General features: G+C 40.2%; 1 protein-coding gene across 1 annotated transcript; it reads right to left on the bottom strand.

Moving 5' to 3' along the window:
- Positions 1 to 493: 493 nt before the first annotated feature.
- On the bottom strand, positions 494 to 9,532 carry LOC311227140 (fatty acid-binding protein, intestinal-like). The gene is made up of 4 exons (XM_084312682.1): positions 9,410 to 9,532; positions 4,991 to 5,163; positions 4,730 to 4,837; positions 494 to 3,320 (listed from the first exon to the last, which is right to left on the bottom strand). The coding sequence occupies exons 1-4, from the start codon at positions 9,474 to 9,476 to the stop codon at positions 3,270 to 3,272; spliced, it is 399 nt and encodes a 132-aa protein (XP_084168808.1). The 5' UTR covers positions 9,477 to 9,532; the 3' UTR covers positions 494 to 3,269.
- Positions 9,533 to 18,511: the final 8,979 nt, after the last annotated feature.

The raw sequence follows: 18,511 nt of genomic DNA on the forward strand, positions 1-18,511 counted from the left end.
TTGATGATAATATACATTCTACATGCTTTTGTGACATGTTAGTGATGTTAATACTTGAACGTTTGATTTAAAAATCGCAAAAAATATGCAACACTGAAAAATATGGATTTATGACAACATGTCATTTTGGGGTCAGTACCGACCCAAAGGGGTGGAACAGGTTCCTGTACATTGTATATTACTATTGCACTGTATTGTGACATTTGCACTCTGATTGTATGCCAAACTTATTTTCATCGTACTGTACTTGTGCTGTATGATGACAATGCATTTTAATCGCATCTAATTTAATGAGTAGTCAAAAAAACAACAACAACACAAGGACACACAGATCATAGATGCGATAGATCCATTTCCTCTGAGTCGCCACTAGGTGGCAGAGCAGCTGAGTGAGTCACTGAGGTACTGATTGAGCAGGTTAGTGACATAATGGAGGCTCTTCACATCTAAACAGTTTACTTACATCAATAGAAACTCATTCCTCATACAATAATACATTCCATTGGCACATATCTTTATTGTGAAAGATAACAATATAAAAACCTTTAGTACAAAATGACTTCCTTTACGTTGGGTTAGTAGACAGTGCATAACAAAGCATATACTTCATATCATGAGGGAAAGAATCGTGCAGGATTCTAACCAGACCGTTCCTGTAGAATCGTGTCACTGTTGGCTGGATCGATTATACGTCTGGTACTGTTTTCCAATTATAATTCTAGTGCAGACGTGGACTCAGAGAACTCTCCTGGGCCCCGTTCCCCGTACCTGGCTAACTGAGTTAGCCGGATAATATCCAGCATAGCCTGACTTAAGCCAGACCTTTCCATTCCCCGACGCTCGATTGTCTAAATCACTATGACAACAGATCAAAAAGTTTGAGCCTGGTCGAGAGCAGGGTTAAGTTCAGTTAGCTGGATGAACCATGGCCACACCCCCGCAAAGAAATGCCAGCTCGCTTCCTGAAATGATTCTCACAGTCTAGATCTGCATTATACCATTCTGAATTATGTTCTTGTGCTTCGTTTGAAATGTAAAATAATATGTCTGCAGTAACGCTGATAATAAATCATATTCAGCCTATGAATTTACTTTGTCCTATATAATGCACGTCATATTTATACGGATACGGCGCTCGCGAGTCGCGAGACACACAGTTATTTTAATAACGGACTAAACGGATCATTGCAAATGTGAATCCCGCTGGGATATTTTTAATGAATGAAACCTATCGGGTGTTTGGCTCTGATTAGTTTAATATTCTTCGCTGTGTATTTGCTTAACGGAGCACCCGGATGCGTTTCATTCAAGCTGAAGCGTCTATGCGCGGATTGTGGATATGAATTATGAGGAATCTGAATCTGTGGAATATTTAATTGTATCACTGTGATAGTGTCACACGTTATTGTGATATTGTAACTGGGATTAAAATATATGAGGAGATGCGCTGTTTGATGGATTTGATGACGTGACGTGACTTGATAAATTGAATGAGCCTTTGACGTTTTTGATGAATGAATTCGAGAAAATGCATTTATCTTTTCAAGCACTGTTATCTGATGATGAACATGAGGTGTCACTGGTATAAACCAAATGATAATCAATTCAATGCATGTATGGATTAGGTCTGAAACAGATTAAAACCTGATTAATAGTGTAACTGCAAGCCTCCCTCCAAGCCTCTCTTTGGAAACCATGTATTTATATAGTACATAATATTAATACCTAAGCACATACAGATATCCTCATGATATAATTCGTATCAATTAGATATACTATTTGGGCTTGTTTTTATCGTTATTCTGAAAGAGCTGAACTAATTATTTTCGCTAGCAAGATCTCATTTGATTATTCATTCCATAAGCCTATACTGCCAGGCCAGCAGGTACGTTTAAAGAAATATAATCTGATTGATTGGGGTAATGAGGGATTTAAAATTAGCCTATAGATTATGCATTTAACTTGTCGGCGAGGCTATGAGCCGTACTGCATTGTACCCATTCTGCAATCTGTTAATAAAGTTTTAAATCAATTAATCAATCAATGCCGTTAGAAAATCAGGATTTCTGCTATCTACACTTGCTGTCTTTTCAGCTGAGGCGGGCGCGCGCAATTATCCTGGGTCTCAAGTCTGGTTTGAGTTAACAAGACTGAATCCACCTTCGAGGAACAAGAAAATCCCGGATTCAAACATCGGGTTAATTGAATCTGGATAATGGGACTCTTGATCGACTTAGTTGAACCAGGTACGGGGAATGGGGCCCTGGGTCCATTTGGCCACAGAGTGATTAACCCGAGTCCAAGACTAGAATAAATCAAGTGTAGAATTCCACTGACATATTTTAATCTAAAACTAGAGTTGATCCATTACTGGGAGACTCGTTGTCATGGTTCCGCAACAATATTGAAAGCACACGCCAACATTTTGGGGAAATTAGCTTATCGCCATGTCTGCTTCCATTCATTGTGCTAAGCTAGGCTAACGTGCAGCCAGATAGATTTCTACTGAACGCACAGAGAGGAAACTGGTATCTATCTTCTTGTCTCTCTCTGGAGAAGACAGTAAGTTAATTTCCCAAAATGTTGGCGTGTTCCTTTAAATGGGTATTCCACCGAAATGTACCTTTAGGTTGTAAGACTTTCGTCTGTTCCATAAATTTAACCTGCTGTTGTGTGGCAGTGGAAGGGTTAACCTTCTGTGTGTTGACACAGTGAAAGGGTTAACCGTTTGGTAGTGTGACAGTGAAAGGGTTAAGAGTTAGGAGCTCTATAAAGTGAGGAAAACCCATAGGCATGGAATTGCATTGCGCTCGATGATTGACAGAATATTTCATGGACAAGGCATGTTCCTATGTTCCTTGACTTTCCATAAACTGTTCCCTCAAAACACCCTAGCAGTGTGTATCCCATAATGTCACAGAATTTGCATGTTCCTTGACCTCGAGAGCTCATAACTCAAAACCCTGTAAAGGAAAAGTGTTTTTTACAATTAATTATTTTGTAGAACATAAAAGTACATTTCAGCGGAATCTCCCTTTAACTCTCAAAGGCAGACGTGGTACATTAACTGCACAACGCGGTGGTTCACTAACACGGTGTCTCTCTCTCTCTATTTTGTGCACTAACGGTGTCTCTCTCTCTCCTCCGCAGCGTGCTGGCGGAATCGAACGCACGGGGAACACGTCTAGACTTCGTCACGCCTGCTAAACCTTTACTGTTAGATAATAAAACTACATGAGACTATGAAACGTGAACTCCGGGACTCCCGCTCACTGCTTCTTGAAGGTCCTCTTGGCGTCCACTCCATCGTAGTTGTAACTCTGTGGGATTTAATCCAATTCACAAGTTAATAATCCCTCCATAATAAAAATGTGCGCATCACTCAAATCCAAGCTTAAATATACATTGTTAAATGAATAGCTTAAATCTTATAAAACCATTAATGGAACTTTGTTTTACAGTTTCATGTTAATTTGTTTAGACTAATTATTAATGTTGTTGTTTTTGTTATTATTATTACTTTGATTATTATATATATTTTTTTATCCACTTTTTCTCCTTCTTTTTCTCTGTTTTTCTCCCATCCCAATTTAGTCATGCCAATTCCCCCCTCCCCTGTCTTGATCGTTGCTCGCATGTGCCCCCCACTGGTCGGTCGTAGGGAGGGTTGATAGATACTATCGTATCACATGTCCCCTCCGATACATGCGGAGTCAGCCAGCCACATCTTTTCACCTGCCAGCGTGGACTCTCATTGGCGAGGTGTAACGTGTGGGAGGCTCACACTACCCTCACCATCTCCCTCCCTTGCTGTGCAGGTGCCCTGACTGACCTGTAGGAGTAGCTGTTTACAACGACCAGATTACCACCCATCGACTCCCCTCCCGCTGACTCTGCCAATTGAGTCAGTATGACGGCTGGCCCAAGCCGGAGGCAACACTGACAGCCGGATTCGATACTGGTGTCTTTTGCGTTGGTGATGAGCGCTTAGACCGCTGCGCCAACCAGCAGCCCCTTTGATTATTACTGTTATTATTATTATTATTATTATTATTATTATTATTATTATTATTATTATTATTATTATTATTATTATTATTATTATTATTATTATTATTATTAATAATAATAATAATAATAATTATTATTATTATTATTATTATTATTATTATTATTATTATTATTATTATTATTATTATTATTATTATTATTATTATTATTATTATTATTATTATTATTATTATTATTATTATTATTATTATTATTATTATTATTATTATTATTATTATTATCTTAATATTATGAAAATTGTTTTATGAACTTATTTCACTTTACTTTTGTTTTTGTGTTTTTTTTAATCCAATGATTATTTTTTTTTCTTGTGAGTTTAAAAAAAAATAAAAAGTATAGATAATTATAAAAATTATACATCTTCCTTTGTTTTTTAATCCAATGATTTAATGAGTTGAGGCCCCGTATAGGCCCATCTGGGTCTCTTGCCTCTACTCAGCACCTTTATACACTTTCTGTCATGGTCAATGTTTTTACTGTTTTGCTGAAATGGTGCAAAATAAAGAAATAAATTAAATAAAATAAATAATCCAAATCAAAAGACGCCACACAGCGAGAGAAAAGACAAAAAACACCATTCAATGGAAAATACTGTATATCAAATATATATCCACGAGGATATAGATTAGATACAGCACATGAGTATGGACCTGCTGACCTGTACGAGATCTCCTTCCACAAGAGCCCTGGTCGTCTTCAGGACCTTGCTGTTGTCTTTCCTGGTGAACGTTCCCTTAAGCATCTCACCCTCCATCTCCCAGGCGCCCTGGTGAGAACACAACAAAGGGTTAATGCCGTGTGGACAGATGTGGACCAACCTTTTCAGGTCTGCAAGCCCGTCCCTCACTACCAACCGCTGATGTATCCTTGACGCCCTAGCGCCCTCTATGGACCAGCCGCCACTGGTGGTAGTACTCACTGAGAGCTCTGTGCCGTCAGCCATGGCGTAATCAAACTGGACACCCAGGGTGAAGTCGATCTCTTTGGTGCGGAAGGTGCTGGACTCCTTGATGTGGAACTTGTCTCCCGTCTGCTCGATGGTGACCTTCAGGTTGTCGTGTTCTGCCAGCTTCCTCTTCATCACGTTGATGCCTAGTGCAAACACCACACTGTTACCTTAAACTAACCTTAACCACACTGTTACCTTAAACTAACCCTAACCTTAACCACACTGTTACCTTAAACTAACCATAACCTTAACCCTAACCCTAACCTTAACCACACTGTTAGCTTAAACTAACCCTAACCTTAACCACACTGTTACCTTAAACTAACCATAAGCATAACTTTCTATCTTAACCATAACCGTTAAAACGAAGCATCATCATAGTATTGCTGTGTTTGTATCAGGGTGGGTCTTAGGCTAATGTAGTGGTGAGAGCTGTGTTCGTATCTTTGATGTACATTGTTACTCAGTTGATAGAGTTGTGCCCTTCCTGATGACTTGTCGTACAGAACTTGTAAGTCGCTTTGGATAAAAGCGTCAGCTAAATGACTAAATGTAAATGTAAATGTATCAGGGTGGGTGTCTTAGTCTAGTGGTGAGAGCTGTATTTGTATCAGGGTGGGTGGGTGTCTTAGTCTAGTGGTGAGAGCTGTGTTTGTTTCAGGGTGGTGGGTGTCTTAGTCTAGTGGTGAGAGCTGTGTTTGTATCAGGGTGGGTGGGTGTCTTAGTCTAGTGGTGAGAGGTGTTTGTATCAGGGTGGGTGTCCTAGTCTAGTGGTGAGAGCTGTGTTTGTATCAGGGTGGGTGTCTTAGTCTAGTGGTGAGAGCTGTGTTTGTATCAGGGTGGGTGGGTGTCTTAGTCTAGTGGTGAGAGGTGTTTGTATCAGGGTGGGTGTCCTAGTCTAGTGGTGAGAGCTGTGTTTTTATCAGGGTGGGTGTCTTAGTCTAGCGGCACGGTGGTGTAGTGGTTAACACTGTCGCCTCACAGCAAGAAGGTCCAGGGTTCGAATCCCGCTTGGGGACCAGGTTTCCATGATGCCAGTTACCCAGGTGGGGTATCTCCCAGGCCTTTCTGTGTGGAGTTTGCATGTTCTCCCCGTGCTCGCAAGGGTTTCCCCCCCCGATAAGATAAACCCAATGGAAAAACATGCACAACAACAAGATCGCTAACGCTGTGGCGTCCTTGACGAAGACGGACAGGAGCACTTGGATTGGTCCCCTGGCGCGGCTCACGTGGCGCCTGTCTGCTCCCGGCTGCCCTTGGGGGGGAAGGACGACGGGATGGGTTAATCGCAGATACGCATTGTATGCATGGTTCGCATGTGTGCCAAATGATGACCTCGGAGCAGGTCCTAAATTATAAATTATTATTATAATGGTGAGAGCTGTGTTTGTATCAGGGTGGTTGTCTTAGTCTAGTGGTGAGAGCTGTGTTTGTATCAGGGTGGGTGTCTTAGTCTAGTGGTGAGAGCTGTGTTTGTATCAGGGTGGGTGTCTTAGTCTAGTGGTGAGAGCTGTGTTTGTATCAGGGTGGGTGTCTTAGTCTAGTGGTGAGAGCTGTGTTTGTATCAGGGTGTGTGTGTGTCTTAGTCTAATGGTGAGAGCTGTGTTTGTATCAGGGTGGGTGTCTTAGTCTAGTGGTGAGAGCTGTGTTTGTATCAGGGTGGGTGTCTTAGTCTAGTGGTGAGAGCTGTGTTTGTATCAGGGTGGGTGTCTTAGTCTAGTGGTGAGAGCTGTGTTTGTATCAGGGTGGGTGTCTTAGTCTAGTGGTGAGAGCTGTGTTTGTATCAGGGTAGGTGTCTTAGTCTAGTGGTGAGAGCTGTGTTTGTTTCAGGGTGGGTGTCTTAGTCTAGTGGTGAGAGCTGTGTTTGTATCAGGGTGGGTGTCTGAAGTGACGTTATTTAAGTGTTGACTCTACTCTGTATTACTGGTGCTAGAAGGTTAGGACAGGGTTATCTGTTGACTCTACTCTGTATTACTGGTGCTAGGAGGTTAGGACAGGGTTATCTGTTGACTTCACTCTGTATTACTGGTGCTCAGTGTGCGAACCATACCATGGTCTTCGGGGGAGCTCATTCTTTTTCTTTGGGGGGGGGGGGGGGGGGGTCAGCAGCGCTGCGCGTGCCTCACAGGAAGGACTTTACTGTGACGCTTGCTGACATAGGCTATAGGTATGAGTAACGTTACAGAACCGCACATGGTCCACACCACACAGGTGTCTGCATGCATGATGAAGACGCACATATTATTGAAATACACATGCTCACATTAACCCCTCTGATCCAACACTAAAATTCACTGGCTGCTTCGCCTTCTTTGTAAAACCAAAATTGGTTAGAAGGCTTACTTCTTTGATATTTCGTTTAACTTTTGACATTATCTGACCTGAAGTCTGTATTTAATTTTTTTTTAAACGGCGGGTGAAGTTTGATTTGTGCCTGCAGGCTGCAGCGCCGCCACACTCCTAATGGTAAACGCAAGAATAGCATGCATGTTGCCATCTATTACGAGTAGGGTATATCTGCAGTGCCGCAACCCCATAGATTTATGCTATTATCTATTACGGGGAATTAGTGCGCAAATCATTAATCATACATCAAAATAGCCTAATTTTATTATTATACACGATCATGACGATACAGAAAATTACAGAAAAATTAGAAATGCATGGCAAAAATAGCATTTATTGTCAGTATTTTAGAGACCCCCCAAAAATTCACAAATCATGTTTTCAGGGGGGCTGATGTCTCATATAGGGGAGCCATGGCTGCCCCAGCTCCCCCATGGTTCACACCCTGCTGGTGCTAGAAGGTTAGGACAGGGTTATCTGTGTTGGCAGACATCAAAGTGTGCACAGTGTATTTTCCACCTGTAGTTTTCCAAGTAGGCAACCATGCCTGACCCCAAAGAAAACTCTTAAATTAGCCACAGCTATTATTATCATAATGTGGGATCTCACTCATTTAATATTTTGGAAATGTAATTCATTGCTATTACTCGGACTCAATAACATTAAATGCTTTGCTTAAATTACTTTTGAAATCCATAGAATGTATTGTGGGTCAAAAGGATAATAATTTATTCCAATATGTAGACTGTAATTTAAATCATTCAAATTCACAACAATGAATTATGCAAGTAAGTGAACTAGTATCTAAGTGTTTAAAATATCCTTCTCAGAAATCCAAAAATCGATCAAATCCGTTTTTGTCCAAATCTGATTCTGTAACTAGATTAAGTATTGTCAAGAACTAACTGCATCAGATTGCATTTAATTTGTAACCAGAGTACAGTAATACAATTACATGTAATTCATTCTTTAAGTTTAAGTTTTAGTTTATTTGCAAAAGGGACAGTGCATATTAATCAACAATAAATGTAAATACGCCAGATTTAACGAGAAGGCTAGATTTAATCTGTAGTCCCTGGCCAAGATGTTAAAAAAGGCATCAACTTAAAGTGATAAAAAAAGGTTATCAGACATAACATACATCAAATAGGCCTACATTAAATACAATTCATCACAATATACACATTTTTACAAAAATACACATATAAAACAGAATAAAGATGACCCTTGACCCCGATGAGGTCACCTGGAAACACATGACACGTCCACACGTATGGTAACAAAGCACGTTACTCAATGATGTCATAAGGTATACACTGCACTGCCACACAGTGACACAGCAGGGGAGAAAGAAATAGAACCGAGGGCATAGAATGACACACATGCATGCACCATGACACACACGCACGCACGCGCAAACACACACACACACACACACACACACACACACACACACACACACACACACACACACACACACACACACACACACACACGCACCGACTGGTGCACCTGCTAACTGCCTCCAAATCGCACGCATAGCCCTCAGACTCTTCTCTCCTCCCCCTAGGCCCCCTCACCTACCTCCCTCCTTCTCCCCCTTTCTTCTCTCTCTCTCCCTCTGGTTCTCACTCTCCCTTTTTTCTTTTTCCCTCTCTCTCTTTCCTTCTCTCTCCCTTATTTATTGTAATTGTCCTTGTATACTATTGCTACTGTAATTTAGTATTTAATTTACTTGTACGCATGTACATAACATTGTTTTTGTTACAGCCTCCCCCCCCCCCCCCCCCCCCCCTTCCCTCAAAAGGCCTTTGCTTTATGATCAGGCTGCTTTTGTATATAAGACGTTTTGCCATTTTTGCTTGCCTGGGTAAATAAAGGTTAAATAAAATGAAATAAAACGGGACACACACACGCACGCGCGTGTGCACACACACACACACACACACACACACACACACACACACACACACACACACACACACACACACACACACACACACACACACACACGTATGTGCACACAAACACACACACACTCACCTAACTGCTCCATGAACTTGTCATAGTTGTCACTGTGGTCCACTTTCCAGGTTCCGTTAAAGGCCATGATGGCTGATGGATGACCGCTGGGTGGATGAGGCTCCTGGGTGGATGATCGCTGGGTGGATGAGGCTGGTGGCGTTTGGTTCCAGAAGGGGAAGTGACAGACCGTGGGACTCAGAAAGAATGCCTGCTGGCCTCCCTTTATATATATATATATAATATGTACACCCCCCCCCCCCCCCCCCTCCCTAAGGGCCGGCCTAGAGGATGCCCCCCCCCCCTCCTCCCTGGGGGCCGGCTCAGAGGATGCTCCCTCCTCCGTCTTGCTGACTGTCTGTCTGATGGTGCGGCCGCTGAAAGCCTGTGTCAAATGTAGGGCGAGTGATACGGCAACAAATAACCAGGAGGAGGGCGACACCCCCTCTCTCTGTGGCTCCCTGGCACAGGGGAACACTGCTGCACTGTTCTGGAGGGAGGGAGGGAGGGAGGGAGGGAGGGAGGGAGGGAGGGAGGGAGGGAGGGAGGGAGGGAGGGAGGGAGGCCCATTATGGCTGGGCTGCCCGTTGGCCTGGCAGTGGTTCAACTGGGCCCCTCTCTCTTTCTTCTTCTCTCTCTCTCTCTCTCTCTCTCTCTCTCTCTCTCTCTCTCTCTCTCTCTCTCTCTCTCTCTCTCTCTCTCTCTCTCTCTCTCTCTCGTTCTGTGCCTGGCTGGGTTTGTGTCTAGCATGACAATGAGTGTTAAGGCGACGACCTCGTTGACAGCGCTGGCTGAACCCACATGCCTATAGCGTTGTGTCCCAAACAGCCAAATAATTCATTCATACTCAAGACTTCGTTCCTTTGTCATAAACATACTGTAAAGACATCGACAAGGATTTTTAGAGTCAGACCAGTTGTGATTCGGTTTAATGTCTGTGGACAATAGTGGACAATAGTGGACACTCTAAAGCCGCATTCTTGGGAGGTAAGTTGTGTCCTTGGAGCACAGTGTGGGACGTGGAGATAATACTGAGTACATTGTTCACCTGCTCTTCAAGAGGTCATTCCAGTCTAGACTGTTACAGCGACATTCCACCACGACATCCATACAATCTAAATACTACCAATACTACTACTACTACTACTAATACTACCACTACTACAGTGGAGGCTGCTGACCAAATTTTTAGGTGAAGCACAAATTATTATATTATATTATATATTAAATAATATTTTTAAAACATCCCCCACTGTGTGTCAGTGGACACAGATGAAAACATATTAACATTAGGTGACAGCGGACTTGACCAGATGAAAACATATTAGGTGACAGCGCACCTGACCAGATGAAATCATATTAGGTGACAGCGCACCTGACCAGATCAAAACATATTAGGTGACAGCGCACCTGATCAGATCAAAACATTTTAGGTGACAGCGCACCTGACCAGATCAAAACATAATTAGGTGAAGGTGACAAGGAAGCCACATACTCATACCCCCCCGACACTCAACTAACCGCCTCGGACAGTCCTTCATACCAGTGGCCATCAGGCTCCACAACAGTGGGCAGCGACTGCTGCCAGACATCGACCTAGAACTAATAGGAACCCAAGTAGGACAATAACACTACCTTATGCATACTGCACCTTATGTGGATACTGTGAATAATGAATAATGTATATTTCAGTTAGTTAGATAGTAAATTATATTGACCTATTTGTTTACACTGCTTGTGTTGTTTTCACTACCTGTACCCCCCCCCCCCCCCCCTTCCCCCATGCTGCTATGATGCCTGAATTTCCCCAAGGGGATCAATAAAGGAATATCTTATCTTATCTTAAAAGGAAAGATGAAATTACCTACCTGGGTTCCATCCTATAGAGGCAAATCTTTCCTGTGACAAAATGGGATCCAATGTAATAAAACTAAGTCAACCAACGAACTAGATTCCTGTACCGGATCTCCTCTCTGGTAAACAAGAATACCTTGAAGACTCTAACAGGAGCACTCATTCAAGGGTACTACGACTATGCTTGCACCTCATGGTACCAAAGCACCTCAAAGGCACTAAAAACAAGATTACAAACATCACAAAACAAACTGGTCAGACTACTGCTTGACCTTACTCCTAAAACCCACCTCACCCCTGTCCACTTTGATAACCTAGGATGGCTTAGAGTAGATGACAGAGTACAGCAACTTGCAATGGGCCTGGTCTACAAGATACACGACTACACCACTAAGATACCCATGTGCATGTCGAAATACTTCCCAAAGGTCAGTGAATACCACGACCACAACACCAGAGGGAGTTCCACAAATCATGTTCAACCCAGATAAAATAATTAAAAAAAAAAAAAAAAAAAAAAAACGTTTTTTTTTTTATAAAAGAAAATAGTCATAACTTAGAAATTAGATTGCATAGGTCTATGAATCGATATCGCGATTCTGTTTCGATTAATTGCCCAGCCCTACAGTGTGTACAGTAGTAAGTTAGCTTGGTGATTATCATTGTGATGTAGGCTAAGCTGCCTAGCTACTGTTAGCATACAAGCACTGTAGCCTACTTACGTTTTTTCTGATCCAGATGCATAAATCCACTTCTTCATGTTGCTCAGTTGCTGGTTTATACTTCGGTCCTAATGTTGGTGCAAAGTTTAATTTAGCCTGACTTGTTATAGCTGTACAGCTTACTAACTACTAAACAACAACTTTCTCATAGTCTCAACTTTCACATAGTCAAAATGGGTCCAGCTGCATGTGAGGAGTATAGGTTTAGCTCGGGCCAATCTCAAGTTTCTCAAGTTTCTTTATTATTTGTCATACAGAAGTACAGAATACTTTTATACAAAATGCTTCTTTATGTTACATTTTGTATAAAAGTATTCTGTACTTCTGTATGACAACTAATAAAGAAACTTGAGAAACTTGAGATTGGCCCGAGCTAAACCTATCCTCCTCACATGCAGCTGGACCCATTTTGACTTTGCAATGCAGAAATCTCTGATTGGATTTGCAAGGCTGCCAATCATATTCAACCTCCGTGTATTGGATGTCAAGGGCTGTCAATCAATCAATCCTCCATTCAATGACAAGAGTTTAACTGCACAGACCGTGCTTAGATGAAGTTAATAGCCTATTTTGATTCGCTGTTATTTATTATTTATTTAACAATGGGTCACACCTGTGAAGTTTTCTTCACGAATAATTACTGCAGGCAATACTGCAGTGCAGGCCTGCTCAGAGCTGTACATTTTGGCCATTTTTGAAGAAAAAAAAAATCACTGGCATTTTTTTTACAGAGGAAAACATTTATAATAAAAAAATAATAATAATAATAATTTAAAAAAAATATATATATATATATAGTTTTTTTTTTTTATATATAGGTATATGTAAATTAATAATAATTATGAATTATGAGTGAATTTGTGTTTCACGTGTTGTCATAGAGAAACCTCCACTGCACTACTACTACTACTACTGCTACTACTACTGCTGCTACTACTACTGCTACTACTAATACTACCAATACTACTACTACTACTACTACTACTACTACTACTACTACTACTACTACTACTACTACTACTACTACTACTACTACTACTACTACTACTACTACTACTACTACTACTACTACTACTACTACTACTACTAATACTACCCTACCAATACTACTACTAATACTACCAATACTACTACCAATACTACTACTACTACTACTACTACTACTACTACTACTACTACTACTACTACTACTACTACTACTACTACCAATACTACTACTACTACTACTACTACTACTACTACTACTACTACTACTACTACTACTACTACTACTACTACTACTACTACTACTACTACTACTACTACTACTACTACTACTACTACTACTACTACTACTACTACTACTACTACTACTACTACTACTACTACTACTACTACTACTACCTACTACTACTACTACTACTACTACTACTACTACTACTACTACTACTACTACTAATACTACTACTAATACTACCACTACTCATAATACTACTACTACTACTACTACTACTACTACTACTACTACTACTACTACTACTACTACTACTACTACTACTACTACTACTACTACTACTGTCTACTAATACTACTACTACTACTACTACTACTACTACTACTACTACTACCACTACTACTACTACTCTACTACTACTACTACTACTACTACTACTACTACTACTACTACTACTACTACTACTACTACTACTACTACTACTGATACTACTACTACTACTAATACTACTACTAATACTACCACTACTACTACCACTACTACTACTACTACTACTACTACTACTACTACTACTACTACTACTACTACTACTACTACTACTACTACTACTACTACTACTACTACTCAAGTTCAAGTTCTTTCAAGTTCAAGTTCTTTAATAGTTGTCATACAGAAGTACAGAATACTTTCATACAAAATGCTTCTTACTGTTACGCTCCAGAGACTGTGCTAGACAAGATAGTATCAAATAACATAATAACATAATATAGCATGAATTTAGAAGAAGAAAATGAGGTCACAGTGTTCGGTATAGACATATGTACAATGTTCTGAGTTACCATATAATATACAATACACAATACTATGCAGTGTACTAATGTACAGTACTATCTAGTGCAAAGCAGAAATGGGATGAGGTACAATTTTAGGTACAATTTACAGTAAGGTGTACGAGTTGTAGTGCAATCCTTCATCCATAAATATAAAGTGTGGGGAGTGGGTGCTACAGTGTGTTTGTTTAAAGTGGGTGTGTGCTATAAAGTGTGTGGAGTGGGTGCTACAGTGTGTTTGTTTAAAGTGAGTGTGTGCGTGTGGATGTGTGTGCTATGTGCGTTTGGTGGTTGTTGTTGTGTAGTGTTCATTCATTGTTCGTTTAGCAGCCTGATGGCCTGGGGATAGAAGCTACTTCTGAGTCTTTCTGTGCTCGCCTTGAGACTCCGGTATCGCTTGCCTGACCGCAGCAGTTCAAAGAGGCAGTTGTTCGGGTGACTGGAGTCTTTAATGATTCTCTTAGCCTTGCCCTTGCAACGCTTGTAGTAAATGTTCTGGAGGGTGGGGAGCCCCCCTCCAATTGTGCGTTCGGCTGCACGTGTCACTCTTTGTAGTCTGCTTCGGTCTTTTGCAGTGCTATTCCCAAACCAGGAGGTGATGTTGCCGGTCAAGATGCTCTCTATTGTACATGAGTAGAAGTTCTTAAGGATCTTCTGGCTGGAGTAGAAGTTCTTAAGGATCTTCTGGCTGACTTGGAACTTCCTTAGGCGCCTGAGGAAGTAGAGGCGTTGTTACTACTACTAATACTACTAATACTACCACTACTACTACTACTACTAATACTACCAATACTACTACCAATACTACTCCTACTAATACTACCAATACTAATACTACTACTACTACTACTACTACTACTACTACTACTACTACTACTACTACTACTACTACTACTACTAAATCAAATCAAATCAAATTTATTTATAAGGCCCAACAACACACGTTAATGTCCCCATGGGCCGTACAGGTCTTCTTTAAACAAGTCAAGAAGAAAACATAACAATAAGTCAAGAACAGAACAAGGACACCATAAGGTCCAACAAATTTAAAATAAATGCAAATAAATTAAAGAATGCAAGCACTCCCAGACATACCCCACGCGAAGGTAAGGAAAAACTCACTAAAACCTAACAATAGGTAAAAATGCTCCACAGGCAGTGTGGAGGAGAGAAACCTTAGAAGGGCCATTCAAGGGGGGATCTCCCTTCTTAGATGTCGGTGATAGTAGTGTTGCAGATGGACAGTTGGTAAGCATGCACTCAAGTGTGTAGTGAAACACAGATGAGTGCATGCAATAGCAACTGAACATTTTGAAAGATTAAAGATAGAGCTGATAGCGATAGCAACTGAACATTTTGAAAGATTGAAGATAGAGCTGATAGCGAATCTATTTGAGGCACAGGGGCGGCGCAGAGAGGGTCGCGTCCTCCCCGTCTTAATCACGGGACATTCAACACTCCGGTCATTGCTCAGGGACAGCCGGAGACAGGGAGATAGGGGGGCGGCGCAGAGAGGGTCGCGAACTCCCCGACATCATCGCGGGACGTCCGGCACTCCGGTCACCACTACGAGACCTCCGGAGACAGGGGGGCACGCAGAGGGGGTCGCAATCTCCCGGCCTTCATCACGGGACGTCCGACACTCCGGTCAGCACTCCAGGACGGCAACTCACAGGGGGACAGGGAGACGGGACAGGCGTTAGACAGCTCATGTGATTGTAGTGGGCGGACCTAGCAATAGATACAAGTGGTAAGCATGTGAATGGAGTAGATATATGAAGTAAGCATATTATGTGAATAGAATAGAAGTACTTAACCCAGCAATGAAACCGCGTTGACTGTTAATCTGTTAACAGTCTGTTAATACTGTTAATCAGTTGACAGGACCACGGACAGACAATGGTAGATAACTGATCCAAGGCTTCGGTGGTGCATGTAGAGCAGTCACTGCAATCTTGGCCAAGACCCCGAGGCATCCATCACCTTAGTCAGCGCTAGGAGACGGGCACTCAGAGAGATGGGGGATGGGAAGGGGGGGGGGGGGAGAAGGGGGAGGGAGGGGGGGGGAGAGTTAGAGAGTTCCCATGTTTGTGGTGCTACAAAAGAGCAGACATGTAGTACCCTGTAGTGCCATGTAGTACCATGTAGTACCCTGTAGTGCCATGTAGTACCCTGTAGTACCCTGTAGTGCCATGTAGTACCATGTAGTACCTGTAGTGCCATGTAGTACCCTGTAGTGCCATGTAGTACCCTGTAGTACCCTGTACTAATACTACTACTACTACTACTACTACTACTACTACTACTACTACTACTACTACTACTACTACTACTACTACTACTACTACTACTACTCTTACTACTACTACCACTACTACCACTACTACCAATACTACCACTACTACTACTGTACCACTACTACTACTACCACTACTACTACTGTACCACTACTACTACTACCACTACTACTACTGTACCAATACTACTACTACCACTACTACTACTACTACTACTACTACTACTACTACTACTACTACTACTACTACTACTACTACTACTACTACTACTACTACTACTACTACTACTACTACTACTACTACTACTACTACTAATACTACCACTACTACTACTAATACTACCAATACTACTAATACTACTACTACTACTACTACTACTACTACTACTACTACTACTACTACTACTACTACTACTACTACTACTACTACTACTACTACTACTACTACTACTACTACTACTAATAGTACCACTACTACCAATACTACCACTACTACTACCACTACTACTACTACTACTACTACTACTACTACTACTACTACTACTACTACTACTACTACTACTACTACTACTACTACTACTACTACTACTACTACTACTACTACCACTACTACCAATACTACCACTACTACTACCACTACTACCACTACTACCAATACTACTACTACTACTACTACCACTACTACCACTACTACCAATACTACCACTACTAACAATAAAAAAACATCTAACCCTACCTAACCTTACTGTCATGTCCTAATAAACTAACCTACACTGTAGCACTCAACACTTTGATGAACATTGTTACTCAGCTGATAGAGTTGTACCCTTCCTGATGACTTGTCGTACAGAACTTGTGGATAAAAGCGTCAGCTAAATGAAAATGTAAATGTCAATACTAACAATACTATCGTTTTAGGAGAGGAAGACGGGTGAGGCAACAGAAATCTAGATACGGTCTAAATTGAGAAATTACAGATATGAATGATGATGTTCTGGATTATATTTATCACAGATCTCCCAGGTCTTTAGCGTTGCAAAAGCCTTAGGAATGATGGGCGGTACCACATGGTTGGGTGAACAGAGGGCACGAATAGATACAATGTAACAATTCATTCATTCATTCAACCCTTTATTCTCTGGAATACACAGAGGGTGCGCCCTCCTTCTCAATGGTGCCGAGATTACAATAGACACAATGATAAAACACAAAAACAAAAACAAAGTTAAATAAGGCAAATATTAACATTAATTAACAATTCCTGGTTAAAGCGTTTACATTAAAAAACATTACAATTTAGAAGCCTTTTTTATTTTTGTATGTTCCAAAGTTGTAGGTTATTCCATATGTCTGGAGCACAAGATATTCCTCTTTTCAACTTCCTCTTTTTTTATTTTTTTTCACCAGTAATACATCTAAGAACAGAGTGATATATACTGATCAATAAATTAGAATATCGTGGAAAAGTCAATATATTTCACTGTATTGATGCAGTCATTTGTGCAAAAGGAGTCCCAACCCAGTACTGAGTGAACTATACATGAACCGAAATTTCTATATTAAATTATTATTTTTTGGATTAGTATCAAACTTTCTCAGATACTGAAATTTGGGCTGAGAACAGAATAATATATATATATATATATATATATATACTGTATAGGTATCACCAGTAATACATATCAGAACAGAGTAATATATATATATACTGTATAGGTATCACCAGTAATACATATCAGAACAGAGTAATATATATATATATATATATATATATATATATATATATATATATATATATATATATATATATATATATATATATATATATATATATATATATATATATATATATATATATACTGTATAGGTATCACCAGAAATACATATCAGAACAGAGTAATATATATATATATATATATATATATATATATATATATATATATATATATATATATATATATATATATATATATATACTGTATAGGTATCACCAGTAATACATATCAGAACAGAGTAATATATATACTGTATAGGTATCACCAGTCATACATATCAGAACAGAGTAATATATATATATATATATATATATATATATATATATATATATATATATATATATATATATATATATATATATATATATATATATATATATATATATATATATATATATATATATATACTGTATAGGTATCACCAGTAATACAT

The sequence above is a fragment of the Notolepis coatsorum genome, assembly GCF_963971535.1.
Source record: "Notolepis coatsorum genome assembly, chromosome: 4".
NCBI lineage: Eukaryota > Metazoa > Chordata > Actinopteri > Aulopiformes > Paralepididae > Notolepis > Notolepis coatsorum.

Excerpts from the sequence above, each read along its gene's own strand:
- LOC311227140 (XM_084312682.1), bottom strand. The coding sequence starts at position 9,476 with ATGGCCTTTAACGGAACCTGGAAAGTGGACCACAGTGACAACTATGAC. Across the intron at positions 5,164-9,409 it reads CAAGTTCATGGAGCAGTTAG|GCATCAACGTGATGAAGAGG; the intron begins GTGAGTGTGTGT and ends TGTTTGCACTAG. Across the intron at positions 3,321-4,729 it reads TGGAAGGAGATCTCGTACAG|AGTTACAACTACGATGGAGT; the intron begins GTCAGCAGGTCC and ends TAAATCCCACAG.